Source organism: Panulirus ornatus, chromosome 10 (assembly GCF_036320965.1).
Source record: "Panulirus ornatus isolate Po-2019 chromosome 10, ASM3632096v1, whole genome shotgun sequence".
NCBI lineage: Eukaryota > Metazoa > Arthropoda > Malacostraca > Decapoda > Palinuridae > Panulirus > Panulirus ornatus.
Window position 1 is genome coordinate 5,841,223 of NC_092233.1, and position 17,583 is coordinate 5,858,805.

At 47.6% G+C, this 17,583-nt stretch overlaps 2 protein-coding genes across 2 annotated transcripts; both read right to left on the reverse strand.

Moving 5' to 3' along the window:
* Nucleotides 1–294: 294 nt before the first annotated feature.
* LOC139750750 (uncharacterized) lies at nt 295–7,478 on the reverse strand. The gene is made up of 4 exons (XM_071665454.1): nt 7,247–7,478; nt 4,807–4,920; nt 3,986–4,153; nt 295–3,088 (listed from the first exon to the last, which is right to left on the reverse strand). Exons 2-4 carry the CDS (start codon nt 4,913–4,915, stop codon nt 1,461–1,463), a joined length of 1,905 nt encoding a protein of 634 aa, XP_071521555.1. The 5' UTR covers nt 4,916–4,920; nt 7,247–7,478; the 3' UTR covers nt 295–1,460.
* A 600-nt stretch (nt 7,479–8,078) lies between these two features.
* Nucleotides 8,079–16,157, reverse strand: LOC139750649 (glutamate receptor ionotropic, NMDA 3B-like). Its single transcript, XM_071665327.1, has 5 exons — nt 15,062–16,157; nt 14,183–14,382; nt 10,449–10,683; nt 9,799–9,954; nt 8,079–8,405 (listed from the first exon to the last, which is right to left on the reverse strand). Exons 1-5 carry the CDS (start codon nt 16,151–16,153, stop codon nt 8,274–8,276), a joined length of 1,815 nt encoding a protein of 604 aa, XP_071521428.1. The 5' UTR covers nt 16,154–16,157; the 3' UTR covers nt 8,079–8,273.
* Between the last annotated feature and the right edge of the window lie 1,426 nt (nt 16,158–17,583).

The following is a 17,583-nucleotide window of genomic DNA, read 5'->3' on the forward strand; positions in this document are numbered from 1 at the left end:
CCATTGGGGATTTGTGGATCACGCATGTTGAAGGCGTGAGTTGAACACACTGTTAGCCTATGTTGTGATCTTACATTTGTTATATAAAAAAGAGGTTATAGAACACCTTCATGATAAATACAACTGATATTTTTATACATCTTGATAATGAAACCCGATTGTTTAACCACCTGTTATGTTTGTGACAGTGGCAAATCACCATTAAGATTTTTCTTTAACTCTTTGCGACTGCGTTTGCCTGCAAGTCTTATAATAATGATGTAAGGACTGGGTGAGGGAGAAGAAAAACGCAGGTAACACAACAGATATATTGCTATCCACCAGAGGGCGTGAACCTTCCACAACATTAGCTCCTATTGGTTGAGGAGCAAAAGGGAAGAAGGTGATGCACAATTCCATGGTCGTGGCAGACAGCGTCGTCGGAAGCGCCATGGTGTTTCAGGAGGGAGGAGTAGGAGTTGTCCAAGTCTTATAGTTGTAATATTAAGCCTCAGCGCCCCCTCCTGGTGTTTCACTCATCCACCGAGCTTCTGCGTGTCACTTTGGACGATAAACTAAGCCTGGAGTGAACGAAGGCAACACCATTATCAAACCTTCCAGCCATTGTCTTTCTACATTCGTCGACGGATGAAGACACATGAACTCCCTGCCCCTGAACTCAAGAACATATGCATACATTTTTTTTCACATTTCCTAACCTCACTTATGCCTCCCCACACCTGGTCTTCCTCCGTAGTCATCACACAGTTGGAACCCATGAAGAACAGAAATGAAAAGGTACAGACATGGGAAACGCGAGGTCACCCCAAGTCCCTCTCAACACCACTTATCAAAAGGCCCTCAGTACACTGTTCCCCTACCACCCCACGACCCTCTCCACCTATATCACCTACATCTCATCCAACAGTTCAGGGGGTAAAGCCACTGCAACATTTTGCCACCGTCACCTCCCACAAGATAAGATCCCTCGTCCCCGATGTTGCAGCTTAGAGAAACTAACGCACCGGGAGTATCCAGGCTCGCTTGCACGGACCGCAACGAGAGCATCCCCTCGCCCACACATCACTGTGACCATCATCAGTAACCCGCATGCTGCCACCACGTTATCAAGACAATATTCAACCCCCCCTTTCCCATCTTGTTTGAACGAAGGGCTGGTCGTAATTACAAGGTGGCTAGTGGTTTATTCACGGGTGGAAGAAACGGCAAGGTGCCATTTCCGAGGGAGTAAATCATAAAGGCATACGAGAGAATGAATTTCACGTCGCCATCACGTGAGGCTTGGTCGTCCGTCCCCGAGTAGTGGAGGTAGGGTAAGAAGGGGAAGGACTGAGGGGAAAGGTAAGGTTGTTGTGTACTGTTCGTTCCATGAGCACGTGAGAAGGCCAAGTCACAATCCACCTGTGGAGGAGGAGCAGCAGCAGCAGTAGTAGGTCGCCACAACACGAGGATGGGTCGCCCTACAGGAGGAGAAAAGGTCGCATGAAGGGTAGGTCTCCGTCACCAGGGTAGCGGTCCTGGCAGGAGTGGTGGGAAGGTCTTCGGCAGCGTCGCCAAGTCCCTGGGTTTTCGTAGCCGCCCTTTGCCTTCCCGATTTTGGTGACCTTGAGTGTCCTCCAGTGGGCAGCGTGCTTGAGGATGTCTATCCCCAGTTTGTTCCTCGTGTACAGCCCGGGGTTGGACATGACCACCGTCCTCCGTCCGGCATACATGATGCTCGTTGGAATGTCTCTGTACTCCACCGGTAAGTACTGTCGGCTGGTGAAGTTGGCGTGGCTGTACAACTCGAGGAAGAAATATGGACAGTAGACTGTGATGTAATAATACCTAGCCGTCACTTGCAGTTTGCATTTCTTCTCCTCAAGATAAGGGCCCTTCATAGAGAGCCACTTATTGTACTCATGACGCACGAACACAAGGTCGTGGTCGAAGTCCCACGGTAAATAGCTTCCTATCTTCACGGCACCGAGGGCTGAGCCCGACTGAAGTTCGTACTCGATGCCGTTCGCCTCACCGTAATCGACCAGGTAGCCGAGCTCCCTCTCCATGGTGGCCCTGCAACACGGAGGTAGGAGGAAGGAACCAATTATTCTCAGAGGACTCCCGCAGGTTATGCCTACGTCTTTGCAGGCGAACTCGTGGACTTCCCCAGTGTAGGAGTGGATCTTCTCAAGGGCCCAGTGGCTGGCCACCAGCTTCCACTGGTCCCTGGTCATCTGGACGTGGTGGGTGAGAAAGAACATGACGTCAGGACACACCATGGCCAAGTGGCCCGCCTCACGCACCTTAGCGAACCAATCTCGGTACATTGGAGGGCCGGTCAGTTTATCGGTGAAGGGAACTCTTCTCAAGAGCTCGGCGCTGGCGGAGAAAGGCGCCAGCAGATCGTCACAGTACATACACTCGTACTTGGAGTAATAATAACCGATGGTGTAGGTGGCTTGGTAGTCGGCCATACGTTGTTGAAGACATCCATAGGTCCAGTGGCCTAGGAGGTCCCTGGCAGCGCCTCCCACGACCTGCACGTGAGGTAACTCATCCATCACCCTCACCATCCGCTCTAGCGACGACTGGTTGCTGAAGTGGGCCAGCGAATACCCGATGAACGCATACGGTGTCTTCACCTGCCGTATGGCTTGATTCAAGAACCTTCCCTCAGGGAGGGATTCGTTCGTATACCTCACAATCGTGACGCCCTGATCATCAATGGCCGCTTTTTCCGGAACTATAGTGATGATCGGGATGTCGTAAAGTTTGCGTATCTGCGCGATGACGAAGTTGATGGTCTCCGGTTGCCAGGACTGTGCCGGGAGCACGGCAGTGAGAACGCTGCTGAACTCGGGCACGTCTGTGCAGTTCACAGGCTCCGCGCTGTGTTGACCGAAGGGCTTGGCGTAATCCCTCCCAAAATACACCTCAGGACACACGTGTCTGGTCCTGTTGGGCGGGAAGGGCTTGGGTTTCATGCCTGGTAGTATGGCTGAGTGATCCCACGTCGAGGAATTATCTGTAGCTAATCTAGGAGCCAACTCGTTCATCAGCGATCCCAGGACCAGAGCCCACTTGGCGTCCACCGTTGCTTTGGTGCCTGACGGGAGCAAGAACAGATTGGTGGTTAAGGAGTTATATAAAGCAACAAGAGGAAAACAATACAAACAGTCTGTCAGAAAAGAGAATAGGAGAGAAAGAATATCTGCCACGCATTCCCTGCGTCTCGCAGAGGCGACTGAAAGGGGAGGGAGCGGGGGGCTGGAAATCCTCCCCTTCATTTCCAACACATCCACCCTCCTCCGTATAACTATAACCCATGCCTCGCAACCAGATAACATTGTTGGAACTACTATTCCTTCAAACACCCATTTTTGCTCTCCGAGATAACGGTTGCCGAATGGGATCATTGGTGAGGGGTGGAGGGAGACAGATTGGAAAGTGGTAATAGGCAGTGATGAGGTAAGGGGAGATGGGATAAGAGCTTTGAAGGATTGTTGAATGTGTTTGATGATAGGGTAGCAGACATCAGGTGTATAGGTCAGGGAGGTATGCGAAGTGAGAGAGTCGTGGCAACGGGTTTGGTGAGGAGAGAAGAGGTGGTGAAAGCCTTACGTAAGATGATATGCGGCAAGGCGGCTGGAGTGGATGGTACTGCAGTTGAACTTATTAAGAAAGAGGATAGCCGTTTTGTTGACTGGTTAGTATATATGTATGGATGCACCTGGTAACCTTTACGGACAAAAGGTGATTGTGAGGGTGGTGGCATGCACACAGCATTCAGGAGGAACACTGTGGTAGAGGATATCTGGATCTGCTGTTTGCTTTGAAGAATGGGCGTGACAAATGCTCCGTGATACAGTTGGATATGACAGGGTCGACAGAGATGCTTTGTGGAATGATATACCAATACGGGAAACGGCGAAACGAGTATATATAAATTTGGACAAACGGACAGACGTATCCATGATGCCGCTTAACATGGGTTAAACCTCACCTGACAAGCGGGAGATGAGTCTCTGGACTTGGGCCAACGTGAAGGCAAACCTCCGCCGTATGGACACAGGCAGGGCGGCCGCGCCCCGGGGACAGTGCTCCTGCATGGGGCATGACGATGGCTGGAACTCCTCCTGCTCCCTCTCCACCGCGACCACTCCACTCCCATCTGACGGGAGAATAATACTCGTGAGGCGATAAGGATATCATCAATACACACATTTGAATATCATGAATACTTGGACCTATGTGATCAAAACATTCTGGCCAAGCTCCAGGCTGGAGACACTGTGGAACATTAATATTAGAACCACAGAAGCCATCACAGACTCCCAACACATTCATGAATCATTGCTTTGTCTCACACCATCACGAACGATGGCCGTGTAGGATCATCATGGACTCAGGATTCAGAAAGGATTAAAGCTCTGTATATAAGGTGTTGTAACGTTTATGGTCAATTTTGAGTGAAGCTTGGGCAGTGCTCGTGTGCCCGAAACGTCTCGTGCATTTGAAGAACAAAGTGGGGAAAAAAAAAAGAATGTAGGACATTTGATTCCCACTTCATCTGATAAAAGAAAAAAACGAGAGGTGAGAAAAACTGGTAAAACTATTAAAGAAAACCAGTGTTGAACATGCGTTGATCTTTAACAAATAGCGTGTATCATTCATACAAAAATACAGCTCGGAAATGATATAAGAAGAGAGATCTTACAGGCTACATTGTCCGGTACGGAAGATGGCTTCTGAAGCCAGTACAATGACAAATGAAGCCTTTACGGCTATGAGTGTACCATGGCTTCCCATCCAAATGAACCTTACGCATGTCCGGGGTCAGAAGTTGTTGCAGGTGATGGACGTAGACGTAGCACAGAAGACAGAGAGTCACCGCCACCAACCCTACCTTGCTGACCTTCTCACACAGCCACATGGAACCTGGGGAAAGAGGAGGACTTGAGCAAGTTCGCTGGTTGGATTGAGCGTTGGTTTTGGGTTACCCTGACGCTCTTCATGGCTGGGTTATATAATTAATGCTGTGTCAACAACATAATTTTTCTTTTGGGGTTCGATAAACTAACGTACTGGTACTAATTGGATGATGGCTTAATCCAACAGGTTAATCATTATCGGAGAAAGTACTCCCAAACACTACCATACCTTTGCATAACACTACCATACCCTCCCAAACACTACCATACCTTTGCATAACACTACCATACCCTCCCAAACACTACCATACCTTTGCATAACACTACCATACCCTCCCAAACACTACCATACCTTTGCATAACACCACCATACCCTCCCAAACACTACCATACCTTTGCATAACACTACCATACCCTCCCAAACACTACCATACCTTTGCATAACACCACCATACCCTCCCAAACACTACCATACCTTTGCATAACACCACCATACCCTCCCATGACTGCACCATATACTCTTATAACATCACCATACCACCATAAAGATACTCTATTCTCCCATAACACCACCCTTCCCTATCGCTAACACAACTATAACATCCTAAAACACCAACTACCTTCCCATAAAACACAACCATTTCATCCCATAACACCACCTAACCCATTCATAACACAACAATTTCATCAGAGAACAACACATACCCTCCCGTAACACCACCCTTCCCACCTATGACACCAATAACACCACCGGTACCCTCCCATAACACAACCATATACCTCATATAACACAACTGTACCTTCACATAACACCAACCTACACTTCCATAATACCACCATTCCTTCACATAACACCACTCACCTCACTACACCACTCACCTCACCACACCACTCACCTCACTACACCCACTCACCTCAGCACACCACTCACCTCACTACACAACTCACCTCACCACACCACTCACCTCACCACACCACTCACCTCACTACACCACTCACCTCACCACACCACTCACCTCACTACACCCACTCACCTCAGCACACCACTCACCTCACTACACAACTCACCTCACCACACCACTCACCTCACCACACCACTCACCTCACTACACCACTCACCTCACCACACCACTCACCTCACTACACAACTAACCTCACTACACCACTCACCTCACCACACCGCTCACCTTACTACACCCCTCACCTCACCACACCACTCACCTCACCACACCACTCATCTCACTACACCCACTCACCTCAGCACACCACTCAGCTCACTACACCACTCACCACACCACTCACCTCACCACACCACTCACCTCACTACACCCACTCACCTCAGCACACCACTCAGCTCACTACACCACTCACCTCACCACACAACTCACCTCACTACACCACTCACTTCACCACACCTCACTACAGCATTCACCTCACTACACCACTCACCTCACTACACCACTCACCTCACCATACCATTCACCTCATCACACCACTCACCTCCCTACACCACTCACCTCACCACACCACTCACCTCACCACACCACTCACTTTACCACATCACTCACCTCACCACACCACTCACCTCACCACATCACTCACCTCACCACACCACTCACCTCACCATACCACTCACCTCACCACACCGCTCACCTCACCACACCACTCACCTCACCACACCACTCACCTCACCACACCACTCACCTCACCACACCACTCACCTCACTACATCACGCACCTCACCACACCACTCACCTCACCACACCACTCACCTCACCACACCACTCATACCACTACACCACTCACCTCACCACACCACTCACCTCACTACACAACTCACCTCACCACACCACTCATACCACTACACCACTCACCTCACCACACCACTCACCTCACCACACCACTCACCTCACTACACAACTCACCTCACCACACCACTCACCTCACCACACCACTCACCTCACCACACCACTCACCTCACTACATCACGCACCTCACCACATCACTCACCTCACCACACCACTCACCTCACCACATCACTCACCTCACCATACCACTCACCTCACCACACAGCTCACCTCACCATACCACTCACCTCACAACACCACTCACCTCACTACATCACTCACCTCACCACATCACTCACTTCACCACACCACTCACCTCACCATACCACTCACCTCACCACACCGCTCACCTCACCACACCACTCACCTCACTACATCACGCACCTCACCACATCACTCACCTCACCACACCACTCATACCACTACACCACTCACCTCACCACACCACTCACTTCACCACATCACTCACCTCACCACACAACTCACCTCACTACACCACTGTGAATCCGTGCGCCACGGTCACCAAGCGACGTAAACTTCTTAATAAACCTCTACGTCTGTTTGACCTCACACTCTCCACCCTGAGCCTAGCCTTGCCAGAACTCCCATCACCCAGTCGCCACATGAGATGCGTGCAGCATGTGTACACGTGTGTCTAGGTGACAGGTGTTCAGGAAAAGTCGGTAATATCTGGAAAATCTCTCCTCCATTCTCCTCCCCTCCCGCCCTCCAACTCCCACACCCACACACACACCCTAAAGACAAGGGCGAACAGATGTGCGACACACCTGTTGTCCCCCCACCTCGGCACAGTTGTACTAACCAGACGACATTGCCATTTCATATGCTGCTACGTGTATATGTCTGTGTTCTAATATGGATCCTGTGATTCAACAGTTGGACATAATCACTATGTAGAGGAATGATCATCATGAACATTTCACTGTGTTTACATGGAAGGACGTGGTTTATCCTCGCCGTCAAATTGTACTTTAGAATGGCAGACATGGTCCTGGTAGGAGACATATACCGTTGCTAAGTCGTGGGTCAAACTACTCACCATGGTTCGTTGTCGTACTCAAGACCATCATTTTGCCAAGGAAAACATCGTCCAGGTTCTTGGATGGGTTCATGACAACCTCTTCTGACTTTTTTCAATGTATTTAGCGTATTTGACTATAAACTTTTTCAACCAACCTTGCTTTTATCTTTCACAATATATTCTCCTCCGATTTCAAGATGCGTTTTGTGGAGGGGTGAGGGGAACACATAGTGGGTTTATGTAGTCAAGATGCGTTTTGTGGAGGGGTGAGGGGAACACATAGTGGGTTTATGTAGTCAAGATGCGTTCTGTGGAGGGGTGAGAGGAACACCAAGTGGGTTTATGTAGTGAAGATGCGGTTTGTGGAGGGGTGATGTGAAGGAGACACGTCTCTCTAGGGTTCAAAGTGGAGTTGTCGTCGTAAATCCGTTATCTGTGCTGGAAGTCCACGACTGCATCGTCATCATCACATCAGTTCGATGTCATCACCAGGGAGAACAAAGTCTCGAGGGTCAAGACGAAGACAGAGACGGCTACACCCAGCACCAGCAGGAGGAAGGCGCCTTGCAGGTGACCCACACTCAGAGCTAAGGTCCTGGTACCCTGCAGGAGGTAATGTAGGATTATGATCATCCAACGGTATATATATATTATATATTATATATATATATATATATATATATATATATATATATATATATATATATATATATATATATATATATATATATATATATATATATATATATATGTAGTGTGGTGTCGGTGCACTATACATGATAGCTAGAGACTGAGTGAACAAATGTGGCCTTTCTTGTCTTTTCCTAGCGCTACCTCGCACGCGTGCGGGGGGGGGGGGGTGTCATTTTATGCGTGGCGGGGTGGCGACGAAATGAATGAAGGCAGACAGTATGAATTATGTACATGTGTGTATATGTATATGTCTGTGTGTGTGTATATATATGTATACGCTGAGATGTATAGGTAGGTATATGTGCGTGTGTGGACGTGTATGTATATACATGTGTATGTGTGTGGGTTGGGCCATTTTTTTCGTCTGTTTCCTTGCGCTACCTCGCTAACGCGGGAGACAGCGACAAAGTATATAATATAATATATACACATACACAGACATATACATATATACACATGTACATATCCATACTTGCTTGCCTTCATCCATTCCTGGCGTTACCCCATCCCACAGGAAACAGCATCACTACTCCCTGCTTCAGCGAGGTAGCGCCAGGAAAACAGACAAAAAAGGCCACATTCGTTCACACTCAGTCTCTAGCTGTCATGTGTAATGCACCGAAACCACAGCTCCTTATCCACATCCAGGCTCCACACAGCACCGAAACCACAGCTCCTTATCCACATCCAGGCCACCACAGAACTTTCCAAGGTTTACCCCGGACGCTTCACATGCCCTGGTTCAATCCATTGACAGCACGTCATTAAATACACCCATGCGATCATTCTTCTTGTGACCAAACTGATATTTTCTAGCTAGTGAGGCAGGTCGCCCATATCAGATGACTTAACTAAACAGTCTTGACTTTATATAAAATCTATTTGCCCTTTGACGACTTACAATGGACTCCAAGCTTGAAAGTGATGTCACAAACTCATGAAATATACAAGTATTTTGCGAGAAATTTGCTCTTTGGAAATGGTGACAAGTAGTACAATGTCTCGACCCCAAATACCATTATTTAATTTCTATTTGACTTAATAACGAAAGATTGATGGTGGATGAGAGAGAGAGAGAGAGAGAGAGAGAGAGAGAGAGAGAGAGAGAGAGAGAGAGAGAGAGAGAGAGAGAGAGAGAGAGAGAGAGAGAGAGAGCCAGGGACCGTGTATAATCCAACAGAAACAAATGAAAACTTTAAATGCAATCGAATACTATCCTTCTAAACATGACACAATACCAACAGGTCGGCTTGAATGCCATTAAACCTTGAGGTTGACGTAACAATGAGGACAGAGTCATCACCTCATTCAGGCCAGCGGTCTTGGAGACTTGGAGGAAGTGATTGTGGTAGAACTTGTCGACGATGCCACCTTCCCTCAGCCTGGTTAGGAGGGTGGAGATCTTGTGGGTGTAGGGGGTGTTCTTGGGGAGGAACCAAGACACGTAACCCGAATATACCTGTTGGGTAAACCCGTGATGTGAGTACCATTTGAGTGTGATATGTATCGTGTCTTTACTCCTAGGCATGTACACACATACACACACACACACACACACACACACACACACACACATGCACGGAAAGTCTGTAGCAAGGTATCAGGTATACGTGCCCATGTTCGAATCCTGGACAGTACGTTCAGCCAACCTGAACAGTTGCTCCGTTTATAACAGGGATTGCTGATTCGTCCTTGTATGGATGGAGTACTGCTCTCATATCTGGGGTGGTTCAAGCTCCGTATCCTTGCTTGGTAAAGTCCAGTCAACAGTGATCAGGCTTAGGCTTACAAACTGTCACGAGCGAATTTCTAAACTAGACCCCCTTGCCCTACGCCGCAATGTTGATTCACTTTCCCTCTTTGGTTTTTACGACCAGAATTCGTGTAAACGTACAGAATGTATGCGCCACGGCCAGGAACGCTAACACCCCCCCCCCCCCCCCTCATCCTTACCTGTTCTTTCATGAGGTAGGTGTCATGAGTGACGTTGTACTGTATCTGCACGTTCGACAGGTAAGAGAAGGTCTCCGTGAGGGCGTGAGTGCGGTTCATAACGGCGGAGATACCGGCGAAGTAGTCGTCGATGTATGGAATCAGGTCCATCTTGTGCCCCATGGTGAGGAGGTCCGGATCGCTCGACTGCTTCAGGGCCTCTGGCAGGAAATTTCCATAGTCCATCATCGCTACCCTGAGGATGAGTATATATATACTTAGAAAAACAGATACTTTATATGTAGCATTCATGGATCTGGAGAAGGCATATGATGGGGTTGGTAGAGATGCTTTGTAGAGGGTATTAAGAGTATATGGTGTGGGAAGTAAATTGCTAGAAGCAGTGAAAAGTTTTTTACCGAGGATGTAAGGCATGTGTACGAGTAAGAAGAGAGGAAAGTGATTGGTCCCCCCGCTGATTGTCGGTTTGCGGCAGGGGTGCGTGATGTCTCCATGGTTGTTTAATTTGTTTATGGATTGGGCAGTTAGGGAGGTGAATGCAAGAGTTTTGGAGACGGGCAAGTATGCAGTCTGTTGTGGATGAGAGGGTTTGGGAAGTGAGACTAGTTGTTCGCTAATGATACAGCGCTGGTGGCTGATTCGGGTGAGAAACAGCAGAAGTTGGTGACTGAGTTTGGTAAAGTGTGTGAAAAAAGATGAGAGTAAATATGAATAAGAGCAAGGATATTAGATTCAGTAGGGTTGAGGGACAAGCTAATTGGGAGGTAAGTTTGAATGGAGAAAAACTGGAGGAAGTAAAGTGTTTTAGATATCTGGGAGTGGATTCGGCAGCGGATGGAACCATGAAAGCGGAAGTGAGTCACAGGGTGGGGGAGGGGGCGAAGACTTTGGGAGCCTTGAAGAATGTGTGGAAGGCCAGAACGTTATCTCGGAGAGCAAAAATGGGTTTGCTTAAAGGAATAGTGGTTCCAACAATGTTATATGACGGTGAGGCATGGGTTATAGATATGGTTGCGCGGAGGAGGGTGGATGTGTTGGAAATTAAATGTTTGAGGACAATATGTGGTGTGAGGTGGTTTGATCAAGTAAGTAATGAAAGGGTAAGAGAGATGTGTGGTAATAATAAAGTGTGGTTGAGAGAGCAGAAGAGAGTGTGTTGGAATGGTTTGGTCACATGGAGAGAATGAGTGAGGAAAGATTAACAAAGAAGATATATGTGTTGGAGGTGGAGGGAACGAGGAGACGTGGGAGACCGAATTGGAGGTGGAAAGATAGAGTGAAAAAGATTTTGAGTGATCGAGGCCTGAACATACAGGAGGGTGAAAGGCGTGCAAGAAATAGAGTGAATTGGAACGATGTGGTATACCGGGGTCGATGTGCTGTCAATGGATTGAACCAGGGCATTTGAAGCGTCTGGGGTAAACCATGGAAAGTTTTGTGGGGCCGGGATGTGGAAAGGGAGCTGTGGTTTCGGTGCATTACTCATGACAGCTAGAGACTGACTGTGAACGAATGTGGCCTTTGTTGTCTTTTCCTGGCGCTACTTCGGGCGGGCAATGCTCTTTCATGTGTGGCGGGTTGGCGACGGGAATAGATGAAGGCAGCAAGTGTGAATATGTCCATGTCTTTATATGTATATGTATGTATACGTTGAAATGCATAGGTATGTATATGTGCATGTGCAGGCGTTTATATATATACATGTGTATGTGGGTGGATTGGGCCATTCTTTCGTCTGTGTTCTTGCGCTACCTCGCGAATGCGGGAGTCGGCTATTAAGTATGATAAAACAAATGATAAAAGTATATATATATATATATATATATATATATATATATATATATATATATATATATATATATATATATATATACTGCTACACCCCGAGATCCGAACCCTGGCTGACCAATCTGCGTGTTGTTAACCAGGTAGCCTAACCCCCAAGCCACAATGACGTACAACGAGACAGTGTCTCGTAACCACTGAATGATTCACGGGTCTCGTGATGCCTCGCGAATCCTTACGAGATGGGTATACTGGAGCTCACGCTATATGGAGTGGGAGGGAAGGCTATCTGATCGACTGACGAGGCACTATGGTGATGTGTGCATTCCTTACACGTGGAAGGCACCACACATACAGGACACCTGCCTGCCACACAGATGGTCCGGGGTCACATTCTCGAGATACAGAGGTAAACAGCTAAATATCATGGAAGCAATACATATTTCGGTGTATTAAACTTAACAGCCCTAGCGCTACCTGATGTTAATTCATGTGTGGCGGGGTGGCGACGAGAATAGATGAAGGCAGCAAGTATGAATATGTACATTTGTTTATATGCATATGTCTGTCTATGTATATGTATGTATACGTTCAAATGTATAGGTATGTATATGTGCGTGTGTGGGCGTTCATGTATATATATGTGTATGTGGGTGGGTTGGGTCATTCTTTCGTCTGTTTCTTGCACTACCTCGCTAACGCGGGAGACAGCGATTAAGTACAATGAATGAAATATAATACACACACACACACACACACACACACACACACACACACACACACACACACACACACATATATATATATATATATATATATATATATATATATATATATATATATATATATATATATATATATATAGGGGAGAAAGAATACTTCCCACGTATTCCCTGCGTGTCGTAGAAGGCGACTAAAAGGGGAGGGAGCGGGGGGCTGGAAATCCTCCCCTCTCACTTTTTTTTTTTTCCAAAAGAGGGAACAGAGAAGGGGCCCAGGTGAGGATATTCCCTCAATGGCCCAGTCCTCTGTTCTCAACGCTACCTCGCTAATGCGGGAAATGGCGAATAGTATGAAAGAAAAAGAAAGAATATATATATAATGTCGTTATCAACAAAACTGCTGAATATCATATCCAGTAAAGCCTCATTCTGCAATTAGAAAATATTTCCTTGGCAGACAAATATCTGACTGTAAACTAAGGTGCTGGCTGGTATGAGCCAAATGTGTTGGAGGAGACCAAGTGAGAGAAAAATGCTGCTGGAGACATTCACACCTGAAATGCGTAACTGAAGTAGATAAAGTGGATTCATCTACCTATGGTAGCAATGTAGGGTCATAACTACTATCTAAAGTTGTAGTGTTAAGTGAACGACCTCAAGCGGTAGTGGCGAGGCACTCGTGTCGAGTGGGAGTAACGGAGGAAACTCACTACAAATGCCAGTGTTGTTGGAGGAAGCACTGATCTAATGAAGCGGTGGTGGAGACGTTACCCTGAAGTAACAGGTGCTGAAAGGCATTACTTCGCCTCAAGGGTCAGTAACCATCTGAAGCGGCAGTGTTGGAGAAGCTGCCTTGGTGTGTCAGCAGTGGTGGAGGGAGCCCTCCCGTGGAGAGTTAACCCTACGACAGTAGCGCTACGTGAAGTAGCAGTGTTGAGGGGAACCTATCTAAGGGAGGTGTGTGGACGGGAGCCCAACCTTAAGAGGCACCGATGAAATAGACGTCCTTCAAGTAACTACTCGAGTTGAAGTGTGGGCGAAGTACCTGCCCAGGGAAGGAAGTCCCGCAGGGTAAATACCTGCCCAGGGAAGGAAGTCCCACAGGGAAAGTACCTGCCCAGAGAAGGAAGTCCGGCGGGGGGCCCAGGGGAGGAATTCCTACAGGGGACCCAGGGAAGGAAGTCCCACAGGGGACCCAGGGAGGTTAGCCCCGGTGGCGCCTCTCACCTGAGGTCGGAGGTGGCGATCTGGGAGACGGTCTCGGGGCGGGCGGTGTACACGGGGACGGTGAGGAAGGCGATGAGGTTACAGGTGTAGGCGGCGGTGAGGATGAGGCAAGCCAGCCACCACAGACCCAGCCACACCCGCTGCCACACCCGCGCCAGGCCATCCACACTCACCGGCTGACGCACCACACCAGCGCACACCTGAGGGATGAGTCTGGTCACCCACCGGTGCTTTGGATGCGACGCTGAGAGAGAGAGAGAGAGAGAGAGAGAGAGAGAGAGAGAGAGAGAGAGAGAGAGAGAGAGAGAGAGAGAGAGAGAGAGAGAGAGAGAGAGTAAACAACAAACAGACCTCTGTTCACCTTCACATTTTAGATCATGCAACGCTTAGCGTTACACAAGCGTACCTTGGCCAGCCTTCGCGATGCAAGATATAGTTAACGTTAAGCATTGCTTTCTGAAATGCCCCCCCCCCCCCCTCCCCCCTCAGGTCTCTGAGCACAGAGCGCGTCACTGATGGTAAATGTTTACCAAAGAATATTTCCTTCATACCATCCTATCATGATATGGAGATGAGGTGATCTCTTGACGTAACATGATTGCATATTCTCTGTATCTTAGCTATAGTAAGCATTACAGACATAGAACGAAGGACTTACTTCAATCCCTGACGTACATTTGCGAGAATGTCTTTACGTATACATTTTTTTTATGTCGAAACGTATCTCATGTTAGTATAATCTCTGTTATATTTACGTATTTCCAAAGATTATCTTACGAATCTAGTGCATCTCTTTTGAAAGCAGTAAATGGCTACAGAGGTATAATGTGAATATGTCCAGATGTCGCAATGCAGACACAACTAAGTGTAAACACCTACCACAGTAATGTGTTGGAAGACATCGAAGTCTCCCTCCCGCCCGAAACCTGACACTAGGACGGAGAAGACGAGGGACACAACGCCGCTGGACATGATGATGGTCAGCCACAAGACTCCGGCGAAGGGGTAGGTAAGGCTACGCCATCGAGGGGCAGGAAGCGGCTGGCGGGAGAGGAACCCAAAACCCTCTGTGTAGTACGGGTCTGTGATGTCGAAGTCCCGCCATCGCTCGTGGTTTACGATGAAGAGGTTGATGACGATGTGCTTCCCGTTGTAGACCAGGTCGCCCAACATACCCGTCCATCTGCCGTCTTCCAGTGCGCCCCAGTTATGGTCCTGCGTCTTCCACTGGACGACGTAGGTGAAGTTGAGTCTGTCGGCGATGGCGGAGAGGATGTCCAGGTTGGAACCGATGCAGTCGTCGTCGCTCGCGTAGATGAACGGGTAGTCATCACACCAAGACCCAAGATGGAGGACTTCTCCCTGGAAGTTCGGATGACGGTCTGGAAACAAGTCTTTGACGGATGTGACGGACGTCTTGTTCCAGACGCCTAGGGTGGAACGGAGGCCCCTGGATCTGAAAGGGTAACTCGTGGACATTTGAAAACCGATGCTTGTGTCTCCGGCTGTCGGTTCGAACATGACGATGTGCCTTGATCGCTGCACCAAAGGATGCCCCAAGACCTGCGTCGTGTTGAGAGATCTGTTCGTCGTGAGGAGGATGAGAAACGACGGGTTCCAGACACTGGAATCTGCCAGTGAGTCCAGAAAACTCGTGGGAGAGGCAGAGAATAGGAGCATCATGACGTTGTTGTCCCCACGAACACAATCAGTCGGGTACTGCTCCTTGAGGAAGCCCTCCTGAGTTGCGACCAAGGACGTCACCGCCGACACACTTCGAAGTACTTGGTCAAGATTCACCTCACGACTTGATTGCTCGTCATGTATTAGGAAGATGCTCCGACCTCCCAGAGGACCGAGTGTCAGGTCCTGCAGGAGAGGCAGGTCTACTGTACGTCCAGCTCTTCTTGGCGGCAGCGACTCTGTGCTTGCCACCAATGACAAACACAGCAGGAAGGAGAAGGACATCATACTACTTGATGCAGCTGTCGTGGCCGTCTGCCAGCGCTGCTCCGACGACCAGTAGTGCACTGTTTCTCGGGTTCTGCGTCAATATATCAACACATCCGACCCGTAGGCAAAATTAGGTTTACGGATGCATTTCTGACCATCCCTTATTAACAGCATCAGACATAGTGTTAACATTAGACAATTGGATTCTTTTTGTTAAGAGTTGATACTGGTATTTATTTCTGTACTCGAGAGCTTTAGTAACAGATACAGTGTATCCTCGATTTAAATGACGTCTTGGAAGATATTGAGCATCTGTCACACGACGGCCAAGTCCTCCCGTCTGCCTTCATCATCTGAAAGGACACAATAATCTCGCAGAGATAACAAGACGTGGATTATTCACGTTGTTTGTTTCGTTCTCTCGAATTAAGGTTTTCCATAATTCACTCAGCAATTTGGCGAGAGAGTATAGAACAGGCAACACGACTTATACTAGGGGTTCTTACAAGATCATCTGGAGGGTTGTAATACACCTCGTATACCTTCGTAACCTTGTAGAGACAGACAGATTAGACAGAGGAACAGACAGGCATAATATGTCTCTTAAAAAAAGAAAACTGATACAGTTAGTCATCCATTTTACTGCTCAGATCATACTCAACAAGGTTCAATTTTCTCTTATTCATCTAGTGCTTATAATCAACACGCCTCTGTCTGCTTTACACACACACACACACACACACACACACACACACACACACACACACACACTTCTTGCGTTACCGTCGTCTTTCCAGCAGTAATCCATTCCTCGACGTAGCTAAGGCCACGAGTCTTGGAATAATGGTCTGCCACAGTGACCATCCTTATGTGGTCCTCAGAGCTGATCAGTGTGTCTCACTTTGCACAAACATCGTCATACTTAGTTCAGGCATACCACTGTGACCTTTTGCAATATATATATATATATATATATATATATATATATATATATATATATGTATATATATATATATATATATATATATATATATATATACATATATATATATATATATATATATATATATATATATATATATATCCCTGGGGATAGGGGGGAAAGAATACTTGCCACGTATTCCCTGCGTGTCGTAGAAGGCGACTAAAAGGGGAGGGAGCGGGGGGCTGGAAATCCTCCCCTCTCTATTTTTTTTTGATTTTTCCAAAAGAAGCAACAGAGAAGGGGGCCAGGTGAGGATATTCCCTCAAAGGCCCAGTCCTCTGTTCTTAACGCTACCTCGCTAATGCGGGAAATGGCGAATAGTTTAAAAAAAAAATATATATATATATATATATATGCATGTATAAATATATATGTAATCTTTTTTTCGCTGTCTCCCGCGTTAGCGAGGTAGCGCTTGGAAAAGACAACAAAGGCCACAGTCGTTCACACTCAGTCTCTAGCT

Bases quoted from the DNA above. Each gene is read 5' to 3' on its own strand.
- LOC139750649 (XM_071665327.1), bottom strand. From the start codon at position 16,153: ATGATGTCCTTCTCCTTCCTGCTGTGTTTGTCATTGGTGGCAAGCACA. The intron at 10,684-14,182 runs GTGAGAGGCGCC...ACTCATCCTCAG, and splicing joins ATCGCCACCTCCGACCTCAG to GGTAGCGATGATGGACTATG. The intron at 9,955-10,448 runs GTAAGGATGAGG...TTTACCCAACAG, and splicing joins CCTACCTCATGAAAGAACAG to GTATATTCGGGTTACGTGTC.
- LOC139750750 (XM_071665454.1), bottom strand. From the start codon at position 4,915: ATGTGGCTGTGTGAGAAGGTCAGCAAGGTAGGGTTGGTGGCGGTGACT. The intron at 4,154-4,806 runs GTAAGGTTCATT...TTCTCCCGTCAG, and splicing joins ACTTCTGACCCCGGACATGC to ATGGGAGTGGAGTGGTCGCG. The intron at 3,089-3,985 runs GTGAGGTTTAAC...TGCTCCCGTCAG, and splicing joins ACTCATCTCCCGCTTGTCAG to GCACCAAAGCAACGGTGGAC.